Source organism: Ictalurus punctatus, chromosome 27 (assembly GCF_001660625.3).
Source record: "Ictalurus punctatus breed USDA103 chromosome 27, Coco_2.0, whole genome shotgun sequence".
Lineage (NCBI taxonomy): Eukaryota > Metazoa > Chordata > Actinopteri > Siluriformes > Ictaluridae > Ictalurus > Ictalurus punctatus.
Window position 1 is genome coordinate 4,817,501 of NC_030442.2, and position 20,000 is coordinate 4,837,500.

The 20,000-nt window shown below is 45.5% G+C and overlaps 1 protein-coding gene across 1 annotated transcript in view; it reads right to left on the reverse strand.

The window, feature by feature from the left end:
* LOC108259480 (low-density lipoprotein receptor-related protein 1B) overlaps positions 1–20,000 on the reverse strand; it is a 217,853-nt gene that overhangs the window by 180,840 nt on the left and 17,013 nt on the right. Inside the window, exon 2 of the mRNA XM_053676680.1 lies at positions 11,642–11,755. Within this exon, the coding sequence (XP_053532655.1) occupies positions 11,642–11,755 (114 nt within the window). The remainder of the gene's footprint in view (positions 1–11,641; positions 11,756–20,000) is intronic.

Sequence of the window (20,000 nt, forward strand, 5' to 3'; positions counted from 1 at the left end):
TCAAATCCCTTGCAGAAGCTCTGCTACTAGGTGTATTTATTTAGAAGAGAGACAGAAAACATGGTGTTTGGGTGCACCCACTCTTCAATCATGGGGAAAACACGGAGAATTTCACCGACTAATCCAACCGCTCCGTCAGATTCAAAGCCTGTTTCAGAGTGGACAAAGAGAAAGGGTGAAGCTGATTGGTTGGTTCTTGTCACATGACCTGCGGTGCACTTGCAGAATTCTGAAGAAAAAAAAAAAGTGGGATTTTCCATCTCGAAAAAACGAGCGCGTCGCACAGCATGACCGCGTCTACAGTGAATATAACGAATAAAAGAACGGGCCCTTATTGTGCTTCCAGTTTCACCCCCACACCAAAAAAAAGCCCTCTTTGGATCTACACGATTCACGTAAATGACATATTTTGATTCAAAATGGCGAATTTCGCCAAAAAGCAACTAGCTTGCAGGTATGAGAACCGCAGGGGAGAAAAGTCACGTACCAGCCCGCTGTATTGATTCTGATATTAATGAGGTATCAGAGGGAGATCGCTGTTCTTTAACAAGTCCCTCGTTTCCTCTCTCTCGCTCAGATCCCCCAGACGGATCCCCCGCGGTTTCTCTCTCTCCTGTCTTATTTACGAAAGGTCTCGAGAGGAGCGTCGAGTGAACGGAGGTCCGTCCCACTTTCCTCAAACAGAACGTGTGTAAAAATATCAGGATCGCTCTCGGGTCGCTCTCTCTGGACCTGGAGCTGCACCTGTGTACACGTACGTGGGAATCTTAGCACCATTTCGTGTTAGCTCTCGATGCGTTTCGCTTCAGTAAGCACCGAGAGTCACGCTTAAACCGTGTACTAATGAGCTGACTGCTCAACAGAGTGTTAACTAGAGTTCCCCTCGTTCAGCGCTGCATGCTACTTTTCAATGCGCTTAACACGTTCAACTTTTAAAACAGTTTCACAAGCCAGATGATTAACAGATTCTAATGGAACGGAAACGTGCTTAAAATGTCACGTCGGCTCGGTCGTTTTTTTCTCTCTCTGCGCACCCCTGACTTCACCCTATAGCTCATAAAGATCTCCGACTCGAGCTTTTCCACTAAAACACAATGGACCAATGTTTTCAGCGGTGTATCAGAGTAACAAAACGCAGCAGCTCCCCTAGCGCTTCATTAGCTTATCAGTCAATAAAAACACAGTTAACGGACAAAGAGATCGATTATCCGGATCAAAGGAATAAGTGTTCAAAAAAGATCACAAAACACGCCTCCTGTTTCCTTCTCCGAACCACGAACTGCAGGTTTTAATATTCCTAGCAGTTATTCATTCAGCGTTCCGTCTCATTTAGCTTGATTTGATGTGTATTTCAGGAGTAACAGTCGGACGCAGGGTCCGAGACCTTATTAACGCACCGTTTTGCGTCACGTCTTAATGACGTCCGTCTCAAAAGTTCCATTTAAGACATTTGAGTACGCGTGAGACTCAAACCGGAGAAGTGTACGAGCGTCACCGTGCATTTCGCTTTCGGAAAAGACTGACATTTAAAGTAAAATGTAGTTTACTAACAAGCCAGCTGCTCTACAGAATCTAACGATTGGATGCGAATTCATTAATTTACCAATTTGTGATACTTTTTTTTCCTTACTCACGCTCACGCTCGTAATAAAGCTTTAGTTTAGACTTTACTAACGAACTGCCTACTTGTCGTATCCAGTCACGAACTCCAACACAGCGTTAAGTAAAACGTATGATTTATGATTTATGTATTAATTATGTGCACGTATTAACGGTTGAGGAATACGTGATGTGTATTGGCAGTTTGGATTTTTCACACTGACAGATTTTACTTTCTCGTCTCCGTGTGGTGCGAGACAGCTGCATAAATGTGCACTGCGGAGAGCCTAATGCAAATTGGCTGCCTAGCAACTCCAAATTACGAGCTGTCTCTCACACTTAACACACATATTGTTGTGTAGAAATAACCCAGTCGGTCCCACTGATAATTAAGCGTCTAATTAAGTGCATGCTCAAGTTCCCTCCCAGCTTTGCAAGGATAATGGTCCTGCCAGCTGGACAGTGCAGCTTCCACACCACGGACAGTGCGATTTCACACTTTCACAACAGCTTTTTAGCACCCACTGGATCTCTACTGCAATTTATTCGGGGGGGGGGGGGGGGGGGGGGGGGTTCTGTAGAATATGAACCCTTTCAGACCTACGTTTAAACCGTCAAATTTTAAACTGCAGAAAAACTTCTTGCCATGATGGAACCGACCAGTCCGAGCTGATCAACCCCGCCGAAACACGATGCTCTGATTGGGGTGTGTTGTAGGAGACCACAGTCACGATATGTCGCTCAACACATAACTCTGGTGTGCTCTGCTTCTCTGCGCGGTTCTTTAGGCAGGTTAGATCACGGCACGCGCGCTCGGTTTGGAGCTCTTCAGAGCGAGGTGGTCTGACTCCACCTCGAAAGTGAATCGAGATATGTGCTGCTAAACGGATCCAAAGGGCAGAGCTGTAGAAATGCCACCTGTTCTGGAGATTTGGACCAACAAACTTTTAATTACAAGGAGCCAGTTGAGGTGGTTTGAGCACTTTACTGTAGGGACCGGTTGGTTCCTGACAGAGCTGTATCAGACACGTCCCAGTGGATGGAGACCTCAGGGCAGAGCCAGGACCTGCTGGGGAGATTATATCTTGGGAATTGTTGCTTTAATTAGATATAATTTATTCGATTAAATCACAGAAGCGAATTACCAAGCTGACTAGCTATTTAGAAATCTATAAGTAAATGTATAACGTGTTCCGGCGACAGTGTTTTGCTATAACAGTAGTTTTGAGTAAATTATTGTTTGGCGCCATGTTGGTGACTTCAACCAGAAGAAGAAGAACAGTATCTATAACGTCCATATGAAGCAATACGCTCCTCTTTCTGGAGAACCATACATCATTCAGAAATGAAACTCAGAAACCAAGAAGCCACATTGTTGTCGTCGCATGACAAATAATGTGGCTGGGAAAAAACATAAATCTTTCATGTCAGTGAGGCAGGCAGCTGATGATGTGTGCAGTCACAGCTATTAAAGCTCAGTGGGAGGTGCGAAACAGAACAGACGTGCACTTCACTTGATAAATCGTCTGACAGACCCTCAGCACTCAAGAAGAAAGAAAAATGTTGACTTATTTGATCTATTGGATGGTTATTTAATTTATTCCTTTACAGTACTAATTGAATTTAAGACTTTCTGTTGTTTTTTTTTGTTAGATTATTTGTTTTGTTAGTTCATCTAATTAAAGAATCATGTTTTTTTTATCCGTATTTAGTTACATTTATTTAGTTCCTGTTCTCACTTCATTATAGCGGCTGTATGTTAGAACGAGCGCATTCATATAAACCTGCGCGACTGTCAGAGCTGCTGCTATAGAAAATTCATCAACACCTTCTGACCCAATCACAATCCAGAACTTTCCTCACGGAGACACTGACGTAACGTTTGGACTCTGAATACGACCCACAGTCCGAGTGTCCCTTCATCATCCCCAGTCCTCAGTGCAGGATGACCCACAGCTCTTGTTAGAGGGATATCATTTAACAAAAACAGTGTTTCTGTTCTTCTTATGAAGAAAAGTCTGTGAATCATTTAACTATCTAATTTTAACAAACACAAACATCTGTTTAATTCGCACAGAAACGCTCGTGTGAAATCCTGATTTAAAACCGTGTGGCATTTTGTTTTGTGGAAGCTTAGCTGTGATACGCGTGGTGTTAAAAGTTCAGACAAACAAGAGGGTGAAAATTTCGTTTTTATATTCCTCTATGAATGCGATTTTAAGCAAAAGAGCATGTGTGATAGATAGCGGCTGTGATTTGGCAGATCGCCACAGGTGTTATACTGGTGGAAATAACACCACCTCAGACATCTGCAGAGCGAAAAAAAAACCCCAGAAGAAACCATAAAACAGAACATTGGATCATATACTGACTTTTAATATCAGCAAGTTCAGACTTCCACCAAAAGCTGCTACAATAAGAGTATATAAGTCAATAATAATGCTTAATAATGTTTCAGTTAATTAAAAAAAAATTGTGTACGAGTGTGTAGTTCGCTATTAAGAGTCAATGATATAATATTTTGTCACGTAATGGAGGCACAGAAGGAAGCAAGTGCAGGTGTGGCAGTTTAGTAATATAACAAGTCCAAAGACTCATACAGAAATAAATACACAGACAGGCAAGGCTCAGTCGATCAGGCAAACATTCCAAACTGGGCAAGGCAAAGAGACAAGGCAAAGAGACCAGGCCAGAGACAATTCCAGAGACCAGGCCAGAGACAATTCCAGAGACCAGGCCAGAGACAAGGCCAGAGACCAGGCCAGAGACAATTCCAGAGACCAGGCCAGAGACCTGGCCAGAGACCAGGCCAGAGACAATTCCAGAGACCAGGCCAGAGACAATTCCAGAGACCAGGCCAGAGACCTGGCCAGAGACAATTCCAGAGACCAGGCCAGAGACCTGGCCAGAGACCAGGCCAGAGACAATTCCAGAGACCAGGCCAGAGACAAGTCCAGAGACAAGTCCAGAGACAATTCCAGAGACTAGGCCAGAGACAAGTCCAGAGACAAGTCCAGAGACCAGGCCAGAGACAAGTCCAGAGACCAGGCCAGAGACAAGTCCAGAGACCAGGCCAGAGACAATTCCAGAGACCAGGCCAGAGACAATTCCAGAGACCAGGCCAGAGACAAGTCCAGAGACCAGGCCAGAGACAATTCCAGAGACCAGGCTAGAGACAAGTCCAGAGACCAGGCCAGAGACAATTCCAGAGACCAGGCCAGAGACAATTCCAGAGACCAGGCCAGAGACCTGGCCAGAGACCAGGCCAGAGACAATTCCAGAGACCAGGCCAGAGACAAGTCCAGAGACAAGGCCAGAGACAATTCCAGAGACCAGGCCAGAGACAAGTCCAGAGACAAGTCCAGAGACCAGGCTAGAGACAAGTCCAGAGACCAGGCCAGAGACAATTCCAGAGACCAGGCCAGAGACAATTCCAGAGACCAGGCCAGAGACCAGGCCAGAGACAATTCCAGAGACCAGGCCAGAGACAAGTCCAGGACCGTCAACAAAGTCAAAACCATAAATACAAGCACGGTAACGAGGCTTGGTAAGCGATGTGTCATTCAAAATGAACGAATCGTTACTATGACTCGGGAACAACGGGTTGTCTTGGAGAGTGAATTGTTTCCGGACACACCCCAAAAGAGAGCGAGAGAGACAGACAGAGAGAGAGAGAGAGAGAGAGAGAGAGAGAGAGAGGCAGAGAGAGAGAGAGAGAGAGACTTGAGCAGATAGTCTGAAGCCCATAATACACTTTAATTATAGTTTAATTATATTCTGCTGAAGTGAACAAAATGACTTGAAAAAAAGATTTGTTCATTTTGCGGAACGAGATTCAAAGATCAGAGTCAGTAAAATGATCCGAACTTCCCATCACTACTTGGTAACGAGGCTTGGTAACGCCAGATACAAAATACAACTGAGCATATACATCACAATTTGTTGTGTGTGTGTGTGTGTGTGTGTGTGTGAGTCTCTCATGGAACAGGTGTCTCTAATTAGAACACCGGAGAAGGTGAACATGTTCGTGTGAGTGTGTGGGAAGTGTAGTTGTCTTCGGCCATGTTCGTAGTTAGTGAAGTATTCTGGGAAATGGAGTCGCTGGCTTGCGATGACGGGACAGTTTTAAGGAGCTAAAACCTCAGATAACGGATAATATTGTCTGAAAGAATTTTATACAAGCAAACTCGACTATAACTCAATAAAATAAAACAGCAAAAAATTTGAAAGCCTTTTTCAGTCAATTTGGAATAAATATATGTGTGTCTGCTGGGGGCCTGGGCAGTGTGTGGAACTGCACAAACACAAAGCAGCAGGTGAGGGGAAAAACCACGCTGCTGACTGGACGTAAATAATAGCTGTAAACATAATTACAATGCAGGGCTTTGTCAGGTTGATAACAAGGAATGTTTGTCCATATTTGGCAGAAATAAAAGGAGGAGAATCAGGGAGTTAGCATGAGGCGTCACAGCAGGTGAGGCTGATTAATTTTCAGCAGAAATGCATCCTCCTCAGAGACACGTTTTATTTTTGGTTACGTATTGAGAGTAAAACACTGAAAAGCTGCTGTCACTGTCCAGTGCAGTGTGTTGAGCTCCTTCTGATTGTTTAATGACCTGTGTGTAACCTCTGCCCTCGTGACCCTCCTCGGGACCACAAACATCACTTCCTGTTTAAACTCCTTACACAGTATGATGTGGAATTAGCTCCACATTAGATCAACTGGCAATATCTGCACTAAAACAACATCTTTTCTAGAGCATTCCTCCATAACTTCACTGTTCTCATTCACCCATCATCCTGTTCCTTACTTTTTAAACAGTTATCTTTCAGTTATCTCACCATCCTACACTAGTCCCACCATCCGACCCTAGTCATCCGACACTAGTCCCACTATCCTACACTAATCCCACCATCCGACGCTAGTCCCACCATCCGACACTAGTCCCACCATCCGACACTACTCCCACCATCCGACACTAATCCCACCATCCGACACTACTCCCACCATCCGACACTAATCCCACCATCCTGCACTAATCCCAATATCCTACACTAATCCCACCATCCGACGCTAGTCCCACCATCCGACACTAGTCCCACTATCCTACACTAATCCCACCATCCGACGCTAGTCCCACCATCCGACGCTAGTCCCACCATCCGACACTACTCCCACCATCCGACACTAATCCCACCATCCGACACTACTCCCACCATCCGACACTAATCCCACCATCCGACACTAATCCCACCATCCTGCACTAATCCCAATATCCTACACTAATCCCACCATCCGACACTAATCCCACCATCCGACACTACTCCCACCATCCGACACTAATCCCACCATCCGACACTAATCCCAATATCCTATACTACTCCCACCATCCGACACTAATCCCACCATCCGACACTACTCCCACCATCCTACACTACTCCCACCATCCGACACTAATCCCACCATCCGACACTAATCCCACCATCCGACACTAATCCCACCATCCGACACTAATCCCACCATCCTGCACTAATCCCAATATCCTACACTACTCCCACCATCCGACACTAATCCCACCATCCGACACTACTCCCACCATCCGACACTAATCCCACCATCCGACACTAATCCCACCATCCGACACTAATCCCACCATCCTGCACTAATCCCAATATCCTACACTACTCCCACCATCCGACACTAATCCCACCATCCGACACTAATCCCACCATCCGACACTAATCCCACCATCCTGCACTAATCCCAATATCCTACACTAATCCCACCATCCTGCACTTATCCCACTATCCTACACCAATCCCACCATCCTGCACTTATCCCACTATCCTACACTAATCCCACCATCCTACACTACTCCCACCATCCGGCACTAATCCCACCATCCTACACTACTCCCACCATCCGACACTAATCCCACCATGCTGCACTAGTCCCACCATCCGCCGCTACTCCCACCATCCTGCACTAATCCCAATATCCTACACTAATCCCACCATCCTGCACTAATCCCACTATCCTACACTAGTCCAACCATCCAGCACTAGTCCCACCATCCGACACTAATCCCACCATCCAACCATCTGACACTAATCCCACTATCCTACACTAATCCCACTATCCTATACTAATCCCACTATAATGCACTAATCCCACACTAATCCCACCACCCTGCACTAATCCCACTATCCTACACTAATCCCACCACCCGATACTAGTCCCACCACCTGACACTAGTCCCACCATCCAACCATCCGACACTAGTCCCACCACCTGACACTAGTCCCACCATCCAACCATCCGACACTAGTCCCACCACCTGACACTAGTCCCACCATCTGACACTAATCCCACCATCCGACCATCCAACACTAATCCCACTATCCTACACTAATCCCACTATCCTGCACTAATCCCACTATCCTGCACTAATCCCACACTAATCTCACTATCCTACACTAATCCCGCACTAATCCCACTATCCTGCACTAGTCCCAATATCATGATGATAGTGGAGAAATTTTTCAGTCCGTCTTGAGAACATGGTGAAACTTATGGCTGTTAAATACGAGGTGTTCGGGACATTCAACATCTTTACACCGTGAGCCTTTCTAACATTTCTCTCCATCTCTCTCTCATTTATTTCTCCTTCTGTCATTCTCACTGAGAGTACTTCAGAGCTTTTTCTGCGAGTCCCCACATGGTCATCAGCACCTCGCTCACACTGTGCAGACTGTAGTTGACATTTAGAGATCTTTGTGCAGTGAAACTCTTCACACTGACGTACAGAGTGTACTTTACTGTAGGTTTTGCTCTGATGGCTCTACAGAAGTCCCCATTAAAGCATCTCAGTAGTGTCGGGAAGGCTGGGATCGCATTTGCTTGAGTGATCTGAACCATCTGTTTGGTGTTTGTGGTACACTGTTTGGCAGCTGGGTGTAAAACCCCACTGAGAAGTAGGAGGTCATGCAAAAAACATTAGCATTCTGTTACACACTCATAATAATAACAATAATAATAACAATAATAATAATAATAATAATAATCAGCTATACGGTTTAATACGGTGGTATTCAACACACACTATATAGTTATCAAGAATGTTTCATTACACCCAGTTATGCAAGTGGCATTTCTGGGAGCTTTCAGCCTACTGAAGATGATACCTACTTAATTTAAGGGCAATACGTTCCTTATTCAGGTTCAGAATTTAGAGGAAAACATAGTGAGTATTATTATTATTATTAATAATATTAATAATAATAACAACAATTATAATTTGTATTCTTATTATCCATATAAAATGTTTTTCTGTTTTCCCTAAAAAGCTAATTAACGTGTCACAGCATCAGAATTGATTTGTGTGTCCTCTGCTGTTGCGATTACAATCAAGCTTAACGAGTCTGAATTGTAATAACGAGTCTGTTCTTGTTTCACGATTCAGCGCCCCCATTTAAATGCACCGTGTTAATTGCAGGGAGAAGCTCATTTAAATAGAGTGTGTGCGCTTTTTTAAATTTGCTCCTGATTGGGCGCCTGCTGGAGGAGTCCTCAAAGTTTAATCATCAATTTTAATCATCAATTTTCACTGCTTGACACGTCCTCCAACAGGAAGTGGATTTCTCCGAGACTGGGCTTGACAAGGCTTCACGCACAAAGTCACAAACAAACACACACACACACACACACACACACACACACACACACACACACACACACACACACACACAGAGCTGGTAATTATGTATTTTTAGTCAAAGGGAAAGGTGTGAATATAAATGTTAGGTTCTTTTTTAAATGTACCTAAGGCACAAATTATAACCAGCACTTTCCCGATGCAGAAGACTTACAGAGAGAAGAATGGAGAAGAATAACAGTGCTGAATCTTATGAGAAGTGGCCACGAAATATCCAAGAACTAGATCCAAAGAACTGCAGACCTCTCTCACTTCAGTTAATGTCAGTGTGCAGAAATAGGATTCATGTGAGAATAGTAAGGTGGAACGAAACGCTGCTAAGTAAAGGAAACTTCGTTCCTCGTCTCTCCTGTGATAACGTTCCAAAAGTGTGGGACGCAGGACAAAATACAGCATTTCACAGTCAGAATCCCGTGAGAACAGTGAAGCACGATGGCGGTAGAATGATGGCATGGAGACGCTTTGATGCCTCGGTAAACAGACATTTTTGAAGGGTGTGAATTTTCATGTGTATATACGAAAAGTGTAAAGCTGAAGCTGAAACATAATTTACTTATGCAACAAGACAACGATCCTAAACATGAAGGCAAGTGCACGTGTGAACGGCTGAAAAACGGCCCGATAAGAACCCCTGTGTCGAACCCCATAGAGACGCTGTGGCTGGACCCGATATGAGCAGCTCACACTCACAAATCCTACCAATGTTCCTCCAGAGCATTGTAGAAGACTTATGTGATATTACAGGGAGGGTTTGGCTGCAGATATTGCTGCTAAAGGTCATGGAACCAGTTATTAACCTTTTCACACTGGCGATATTGGTGTGCCTTTAATAAATTAAACAACTTAAAAACTGTGATTTTTTATTTGCTCAGCTTCACCTTGTCTACTATTTATACCACACAGTGCGACAAATAAGGATGTATCTGGGAAGATCATGAAGGGGGCAAATACATTTACACAGCAATGAACATTTTGTTTTTAGATTGAAAATGCGGCAGCCCAGTGGGTCTTCAATCAACCGAACTGCACACGCGCACACACACACACACACACACACTTCACCTCACTTTATCTTTGTTCTTGATGCTGCCTACGGAGTGAGCAATGAAACTTCGCCCTCCTGCGTGCAGACACAAAAACACTATCAGCTCTCTCCACCCCTCTCTGTGCCACGGGTATTACAGTTTGAAATTTTCAAGGTATGATAACCTAATCTCAAAAACACCCAAAATAATGAAAGAAAAATTTGTACTATAAAATATTTGTATAAATGTTTTTTCTTCTTTGCTGCGAGATCTTTTTCTGAACATCATTTATACAGAATGTTGCACCTGGCCGTTATTGATCATGTTTTCGTTATACGCCGAGAGGAAAGGTGATGTGCTGAGCCGTAAAGACATAAATAGCTGAAAGCGTTCGGATTAAACCAGTGAAACGTTTGTGCAGGAGCGAGTTGCATCTCTCATCTTCTCGTCCTCTTTTCCTTTCCTCTGTTTTGTTGGTTGGAATGAAATGACTGTTAATAAACATCACGCTCTTCACTCTCGTCCCCTCCTGACTCCGCGTTGTCTTTAATCTGAGACTGTTGTTGTTGTTGTTTTCCAGGAAGATGTGTTTAATGAGGCTGAAAGAATGAAAGAAGGAACATTTTCTCTCTACACCTCCTCACAGACTGGCGAGCGTAATTCATGGGGATTTTTCGGGGTGCAGATGGAATGACGGCAGAGCAACAGTAAGGCATTTGATCATGTTAGAAATGAACAGGTAATAGATAGAAATCCATTAGAGTTGTCATTCTGAAAAAGTCATACAGCAGGACTAAGAGTAACCTCTCTAACGTTTACCCACACGACTGCTGGCCCAAAAGCTCCTGAGATGTTCCAGTGTGATTTATAGTGGAGGAACTGATGCTGGCTAGAACCTGCTCCAGTTTCTCCATCATCATCATTCTACACATTAGAGCCTCTGTAGAGGTCAGGCTTCCTACCAGACTCTTCCTCTTCCAGACTCATCCTCTTCCTGACCCTTCCTTCCTGACACACTTCTTTTTTAGCTTGTTCAGGTTCTTTATAATGTTCCTGCACCATAACGCAGCTGTGAGGAACAGCGCAGTAGATATTGTGGACTGGTAGATCATGAGAAAGAGTTCAGTGGTGTAGACCTTCTTAAAGGAGAACCTTCTAGAAGAACTTAGAGTTCTACACCTCCATACCATGGATGGAAATGATTCGATAAACAATGTCCTTCGTGTGTGTATGAAGAGTTAGAGATGTGGTGTATGAGATGTTTGTGTGTGTGTGTGATGAGTGTGATGATGATAAACTCACAGTGAAACGGCGTCTCGTCTGAAGAATCTGGACAATCTGCTTCACCATCACACAGCCAGTTCTCTGACACACACACTCGTCCGTCTGCACACAGAAACTCTCCATCATCACACACTGGGGTGGAGAGAGAGAGGGAGAGAGAGAGAGAGAGAGAGAGTGGAAGGATGGAGTGGGGGAGATGGAGAAAGATAAAGGCAGCGAAAGAATAAAGGAGAGATCCAGAAGAGAAGTTGAAGAGAACGATAAGCAGAGGTGGGTGATAGAATGAGGGGAAGAGATGATGGAGAGATGCAGAGAAAGGAGGGAATTAAAATGGAGAAAGGTAGCATAAGAATAAGGATAGAATGGAGAGAGAGAGAGGAAAGAGAGAAGAGTAGAAAAAGAGGATAAAGTAAGAGAGAGAATGATGGATGGAATGAAAGAAAACAGGGAGACAGATAAAGGTAGGAGTGTTAGAGGTATGAACAGAACGATAGCAAAAGGAAGCGAGTCGGTGAAGAAGAGATAACGGCAATGCCAAAGATGGATGAGTGATAAAGGATAGTGATGAAAAGATGAGAACGAGAGAGGGATAGAGGAAGTGAGAATTGATGAAGAGAGAGAGAACAAGGAGGAGAACAAGATGCTTAAGATTATGCTGAACATGAATATTTAATGTGAGATATATGAATATTTATGACATATGTAAATGAGGCAGCTATATAATTCGATGATGTATACAGTGTAAATGAAAGTAGAATAAACGAGTAAAGCCTTTATGATGTGATGTCACTCAGGAAAAAAAACAACCTTGCATCACTGCTTAACAAATCAGACACGATGAAGCAAAGAGGACCGTTTCCCACGGCAACAAGCATCACGGTCAATCAGAGATCTGTCATTAATGAACAGTTCAGTCAGAAATGCTCCTTGTACTCAGAACGCTTAATCACGCACGACATCTCCACTTCCTTACTACGGCACCGCAGCTAACATAGCTAACGTAGCTAACGAGCGAAGGAAGTACGTAGCCTCTGGTTTAGCATAGTGCGCTACGGTGAATGTGTGTGTGTGTGTGTGTGTGTGTGTGTGTGTGTAAACTGGAAAAGGATCAATTCACAAGAAGAAAAACAGTTCCAGCTCCATCGTTCCTTTACCACAGACACATTGTTGGTATTTGTCTGAAGGCGTGATAGTCACCACGTTAGTGACGGAACGATGATTATATTCCTCACTGAGACCAGCAGGGGTAACTCTCCATTTTAAACAACGTTTATTCCCTCGTTCACAGACTGGGGTTTCAATAAAACACGTAAGCGCTTCCCTTTAAAGCCGTTTACAGGGAAACGATCGAGCTTTATGACTGCGCTAGCTCTCGGTGTCTTCTCCGATTGCTGGATTTCTCATTCCTGCCCAAAAGAGGAATCATAAATATTTATATCCACCTGCTTTGTGGCGAGTGTTTTTCTATAATAAACTCTGTAAACTTCGTGTCGTTATAGAAGAGACGCTCCTGTACTCACTCACGAAACCGATCTGAGGACCAAGAACTTAAAACAGCAGCTCCCAAATGTTGTGTGGTTGTTTCTTGTGGTTGTTTTTTTTAATATAAGGCTGCTTAGTGGAGAGTACGCGTCACATACAAGAGGCACTCTGTTATATTTGCTTACGCTTGAATCTGATTGGTCAGAAGGTGTTTGTAGAGGTCGGTTCAGACAGGTTTATATTAATGCGCTCGTTCTAATACATTATCGTTTCCATAGTAACAGCTCGTTCACAGGGACTGGTAAAGCGGACGCTCCACGTAATCTAAGACTAATGATGTTGTATAAAAAAATGTGTTACTCTTCAGTGCGTACAGGATTTTGTGGAGTTCCCTTTCAAAGGGAACTTCGACGTTGCATTTAGCATAACAGTATGGGAGCGCCTTGCGCGCGTGACCGGTATCTGAAGCTTGTGTAAAATCATGCCTCTTCTTATAGGCTTGCCATGATCAGGTGACGTGGTATTTAAGCGCGTCGCATGATATATATATGGCACCTGTGAACAACGCCGCCAGCCTTATTATCTTCAGCGAGACAAAAAACGTGTGACAAAAAACGCTTCATTTCGACTCTATATTTTCTCAAAATCTCTAAACTTTTCTATCCCTTTTTAGAAAAAGAAAAGAGAGGGAAATAATGAGCGAGAGGGATTTCAGGAAGTGTGTTACGCCTTGCTCCCGTTTAATCACGGGAGGAGATGGACACGCTTTCTGCGTGAAGTGTTTGGGCATAGAGCATGCTACAGCAGCCCTCGGGGGGTCTGACTGTCAGCATTGTGAACGTTTCACAATTAGGCAGCTACGCTCTCGGCTCGCTCTCTTCTCGTTCGAAGGGAGTTGGGTTTCAGGGCCTCGCGGATCTGGGCCGGCCGCTGCCGAGGCAGCCAGCCGGCTAAGGTCGTGGGGTTCTCATATGGATTTAGAAGAGGAGCCGGAGACAAGCGCTGCTCTATCTCTTGCTCTGTCTTCCGGGTCCGGCTCTCCGCCTGACTTTAGAGCTCACGTCGCGACTCCTCCTTCCCCTATGGAAAGCCAGAACACCCTCGCTGACTCCGAGGAGTCGGTAGAGGGAGCCATTACACCAAAAACCGACAGCAGCTGTCAAGCGTATAAAGAGCTGCTTGAGGTGATCACTAGGGCGGTTCAAAAGTTGAATACAGACTGGCCCGGGGAAGAGGAAGTGACTCGTAGCAGGCTGGATGAGCGCTTCCTCTTCAGTGAAAATAGATATAAATCTCCCTCACACCGCAGAAAACTCCCCTTTTTTCCAGAAGTGCATGAAGAGATATCACGCTTCTGGAGAACACCATACACTAGCCATGTTTAGCCCGCGATGTCTGATTACTCAGCCGTCATGGGGAGTGAGCAGCATGGCTATGTAGCGATGCCGAAGGTGGAGGAGGCGCTTGCAAGCCACCTCTCTCCATCAATGGCAGGTAATTTAGTAAGGCCAACTTTACCTTCTAAGCCATGTAAGGTGGGTAAAGCCTATGTGGCAGCGGGTCTTGCTTGTGGGTCACTGCATACAATGGCAGTGTTGCAGGCCTACCAAGCAGACCTGCTGAGGGAGCTCGATACTGGGGAGGGAAATGGGCCCGAGGCAGTGGCAGAGCTGTGCCGCGCCACAGATTTATCTCTCTGGAGGACCAAACAATCTAAGAATCTAAGAGTGGAGATCTAAGAATGATCATAAAAGCAAAGCAGGCTAGGAAGGAACGGTCCCGATGGGCCATGGAGGGACGTATCAGGAGACATGAGGTTGTTAGGGCAGTTAGCCCCCAGTGCTACTGTAGGGCCTGCCCTGGCCAAGGCCATCCCACATTTTCAGCCTTCTCTGGTCAGCGAGCTGTCACAGGGAGACGGAAATCTGATGCTTTCCCTCCAGTGAAATGTGGAATAGCTAACATCACTGAAAGACCATTTGGCAGCACTGTCTACCATAGAAAAGGGTTACCGGGTCCAGTTCAGAGCTCGACCCCCCCGGTTCAGAGGTGTGCTCACCACAGTTGTCAGCACAGAGCAGAGCCCAATGTTAGCGCAGGAAGTAAGTTCCCTTTTGGACAAAGGGGCCATAGAACTTGTACCCCGTTCCCTAAGGAGGGAGGTTTTTACAGCTGTTATTTCCTGGTCCGTAAAAAAGATGGAAGTATGTGGCCAATTTTAGATCTGCATCATCTGAACCGTAATCTTCGGACATACAGGTTCAAGATGCTGACGCTCAAACTTATCGTGCCACAGATTCAGTCCGAGGACTGGTTTGTGACGATAGATCTGAAAGATGCATATTTCCACATAGGAATATCAGCAGCCAACGTCATACCGTTGGGCCTATTGCACATGAGACCGTTTCAGTGCTGGCTGAAAAGTCGGGGGTTTCATCCGAGGATGAAACCTCTGAGAGTAATCAGTGTCACGCAGCGATGCCTATGTGCTCAGAGTACTTGGAGGTACCTGCAGTTTCTAGCCTCGGTAATGACAGACGCATAAGACGGTAATGACAGACGCGTCCCTCACGGGCTGGGGTGCAGTCTTAAATGGCTGTCCAGCTCACAGTCTTTGGAGCGGCCCTCATCTGAAGTGGCATATAAATCACCTAGAGATGCGGCCTGTATTCCTAGCACTGAAATTCTTTCTTCCACAGTTGAGAGGTCACCATGTGCTAGTTGTGTCAGACAACACAGCGGTGGTCACATATATCAAGCACCATTCAGGATTACGTTCACGCCCCCTGTTCAGGCAGGCGCAACTAATTCTTCTCTGGGCAGAGGGAAAGTTCTTGTCAGTGAGTGCAATGTACAGTCCGGGCAGCAGGAATGTAGGGGTAGACATCCTGTCGAGGCAGGGGCTGAGGCCCGGGGGTTGGAGGCTCCATCCACAAGTGGTGGAGTCCATACGGCGGAGGTTCGGACAAGCGGAAGTGGATGTGTTCGCCTCCGAGGAGACAACACACTGCCCGCTGTGGTTCGCCCTCACTCCTCCCGCACCATTGGGGCTGGACACCATGGTGCACACATGGCCAAGGTCACGGCTATATGCTTTCCCCCCCGATCGCTCTGCTCCCACAAGTTCTAGCGAGAGTTCGCCAAGACCGTCTACGTCTGCTGCTAGTAGCACCTTATTGGCCAGCTCGAATATGGTTCTCGGAGATAATTTCCCTGCTCGACGGCACTCCTTGGGAGATTCCCATCCGCAGGGATCTACTGTCTAAAGCCGGAGGGCTGATTTATCACCATCAGCCAGAACTATGGAAGCTGTGCCAGCCATGCCCCTGTTGATGGAGCCTCTGTGGGGCAACATCCTCTAACTTTGAGGTTCATGCGTGGTGTCAGGTGACAGCTGAGGCCCATCTGCAGGCCCCGAATACCTTCCTGGGACCTTTCTGTGGTCTTGGAAGGTCTGTCAGGGGCCCCATTTGAGCCCTTAGAATCAGCCTCTGAGAAGCTTCTGACTCTAAAGGTAGCTCCTACTCCTACTGGCCCTGACATCTCTCAAGCGAGTGGGAGATCTACAAGCTCTCTCTGTTGCCCCTTCCTGCCTTGATTTTGCCCCTGGATTAGCCAAGGCCTTCCTGTATCCTAGGCCGAATTATATTTCTAAAGTGCCTACATCGGCTGCCCACCCTGTGGTGCCGTTCCTCACACCGGAACAAGAGAGGATGCACCTGCTGTGTCCAGTAAGAGCTCTCTGTACCTATGTCCACCGCTCCGGCCAGTGGCGTAAGTCGGAGCAGCTGCTGGTCTGCTTTGACGGCGACAGTAAAGATGATGCTGTGTCAAAGCAGCGTATCTCGAATTGGATAGTGGAAGCAATCTCTATGGGTTACGAGGCGTGCAGTCTCGCCACGCCTCTGGGCATAAGAGCTCATTCCACTAGGGCGGTCGCCTCCTCGAAGGGTTTGTCCAAAGGGGTATCCTTGCAGGATGTGTGTGCGGCTGCAGGGTGGTCTACGCCACACACATTCATTTGTTATTACAGCCTGGATATTCATTCCACTCCGGGCTTGAGTGCCTTGGAGTGACCCTCAGGCTTGGGTATTTTTGAACAGGCTGTACTCTCTGTGTGACGGAGTGGGTATTCCCGTTCCCATACTGTTATGCTAAATGCAACGTCGAAGTTCCCTTTGAAAGGGAACGTCAGGGTGACACATGTAACCCTGTTCCCTGAGAAGGGAACGAGACGTTGCATGGCACTGTCATAAAAGGGCAGGCCTGTGAATTGCGTCTTCGCTTCAGATAATAGAGGCTGTCGGCGTTGTTCACAGGTGCCATATATATATAATGCGACACGCTTAATTGCCACGTCACCTGATCATGGCAGGCCTATTAGTAGAGGCATGATTTTACACAAGCTTCAGATACCGGTCATGCGCAAGGCGCTCCCATACTGTTATGCTAAATACAACGTCTCGTTCCCTTCTCAGGGAACAGGGTTACATGCGTAACCCCGACGTTTTACAGACGTCCAGATTAGCCGATGTGTGTGGTGCAGCAGGTATCGGGATTCAGACGCGTGCACTTGATGTGCGTCACATCACCGTGAACGACATTACTTTTAACCTTCGCACAAAAATACATATTGTTATGCTAACTGCAACATCTCGTTCCCTTCTCAGGGAACAGGGTACCCCGACGTTTTTTGTGATCGGTGCAGCCAAAAACACTCGATTTTGTTGAGGTTTTTTTTGTCTTTGAGGAAAACGACTCGACTCTGCGAAACCGCAGATGCAGGAAATAGTTCTTGTTTGTTAGCTGTACTCCTGTTTGCCTGACATGAATCTCAGATGGCTGAATGTGCGTAGTGATGACATCACTTATGGAAGGATCTCTGTGATTTGTCTCTGGTGAAGAGAGAGAGAAAACGAGGATGATGATAAAATCACTGCAACACATCGCTGTTAAAAGCATGATGTATCATGGGAATAAAACACTTTGCTGTAATAAAGCCGTTTCAGCTGCAGATTATGGAGTCAGTATTAATACATCAGTGAGCACTTTATCGTGCTCAGGGTGGTGGAGGATCCGGAGTTTATCCCGGGAATACCGGGTTTGTTCAAGCAGGAATACAGTACACCCTGAACGGAACGTATTCACATCTATGGAGTGATTTAGCAGAACCAAGCCATTTCTCAACAGAAGTTAGCACAGTCAGCATGCTGTGCTGACAAAAGCCTACCCTCTGGAACACTAGTATGTGATTTGGGACGCGGCCTGAGACTGAGGTGTGACTGCACTGGAACAGTGTTTAAATAAAATACTCTAGTATAATAAATGTTCCTCCACTCCGTAGAGTAAGGGCACTCCACCCAACCTGGAGGAGCAGCTTTGGAAGTTTTCTCTGTGTGTGTGTGGGTGTGTGTGTGTGAGGTAGAACTCATTCCTGAATTTCATCATCTCACCTACTGAGTGTTGACCGAATGAACCCAGAGATAAAGTAGATCTCTCTCTCTCTCTCTCTCTCTCTCTCTCTCTCACACACACACTCCATCTCTCTCACTCTGCTTTCTTGATATGCCTCTCTCTTACCTTCTTTTATCTCTTTCTCTGTGTGTGTATGTGTATGTGTGTGTGTCTGTGTGTGTGTTTGTGTGTGTGAGATACAATTTGCTGCAGTGGAGATACTGTTACTACAGCAAAGTTGATCATTTTCCTATAGCTTTTTATCCGTTTATAGTTATGTTGGAGGGGATCTGAAGCGAGTCAGTTCCTGTAGTCACTGACGTTACAGCAGCTATAGAGAGAACACTCGTTCCCTCACCGGCCCTCTCTTTATTCTCTTTAAGACAAAATCGCAGTTTGTTACGCGTGTTAGCGAGAAACAGTAAAGAAGTGTAAACTCCTCTGTGCTGAGGATGTGGGAAACTCACAGCTTTACCTCTGACTGTTACCCAGCGCTGACACTGGAGACTCCTTCCATACACGCTAGTGCTAATAAACGTCTCCTTACTTTGAGAAAACGTCACCAAATCCTTTATACGATCGGTGGAGTGTCCGGTGTTGTACAAGTCCCTGTGAATGAGCTGTTACTATAGAAACAATAACGTATTACACCTGCCCACGTCTTGCGGCTTCATTTACTACGAGCAGAGAAGAAATAATAAAATCCTCCACGTCTCCTTTATGTTGCTTTGGCTTTATCTGTAACACAGAGCTCTGGATCAGAAGAATAAGTCACGCACCGTCTCTGCAACACATTTCATTTTCAACATAAAGGGTTTTTATTGTCAGATTATTGTATATTATTCAACTGAGTGTAAACATGTCTACAGCAACACATCTAATACAATCATACACGTTCTCTCCCTGAGACTGCCTACTGGTCTCTCACACACACACACACACAGAGAGAGAGAGAGAGAGAGAGAGAGAGAGAGAGAGAGAGACGAACATTTGGACTCCGCTGGTGTAATTTCTCCAACTAGGAAGCATGAATTATTCATCAGCTGTTAAAATTCAGCGTCTTTCTCACACGTTCTGTTCCAAACAGCTCCCAGAGCACCTCAGCGAGAGAAACCGCGGTTGTTAAAATATGTTCCCATCGTTCAGCGCGAACTAAAGAACCCGCTGTACACGTGCTGACGGAGCCGGCGCTCCTGACAGGAACATTTCTGATCCTTTCAATCCACACATTTCAATTTGAATAACTCTGACACTAGTAGAGAAATTAAATCCTCGTGTACTGACATTCAGCGCTTCATTTTTCTTCCACTTTTTCAAGTGCAATACAATGATCATCGTTATTATCATTATTAACAATAATATCTTCTAATACGACGGACAATAGGTATTAGGCTTGAGTGATATGATGATTTAATCGTCATGATATTACACTGCCACGATA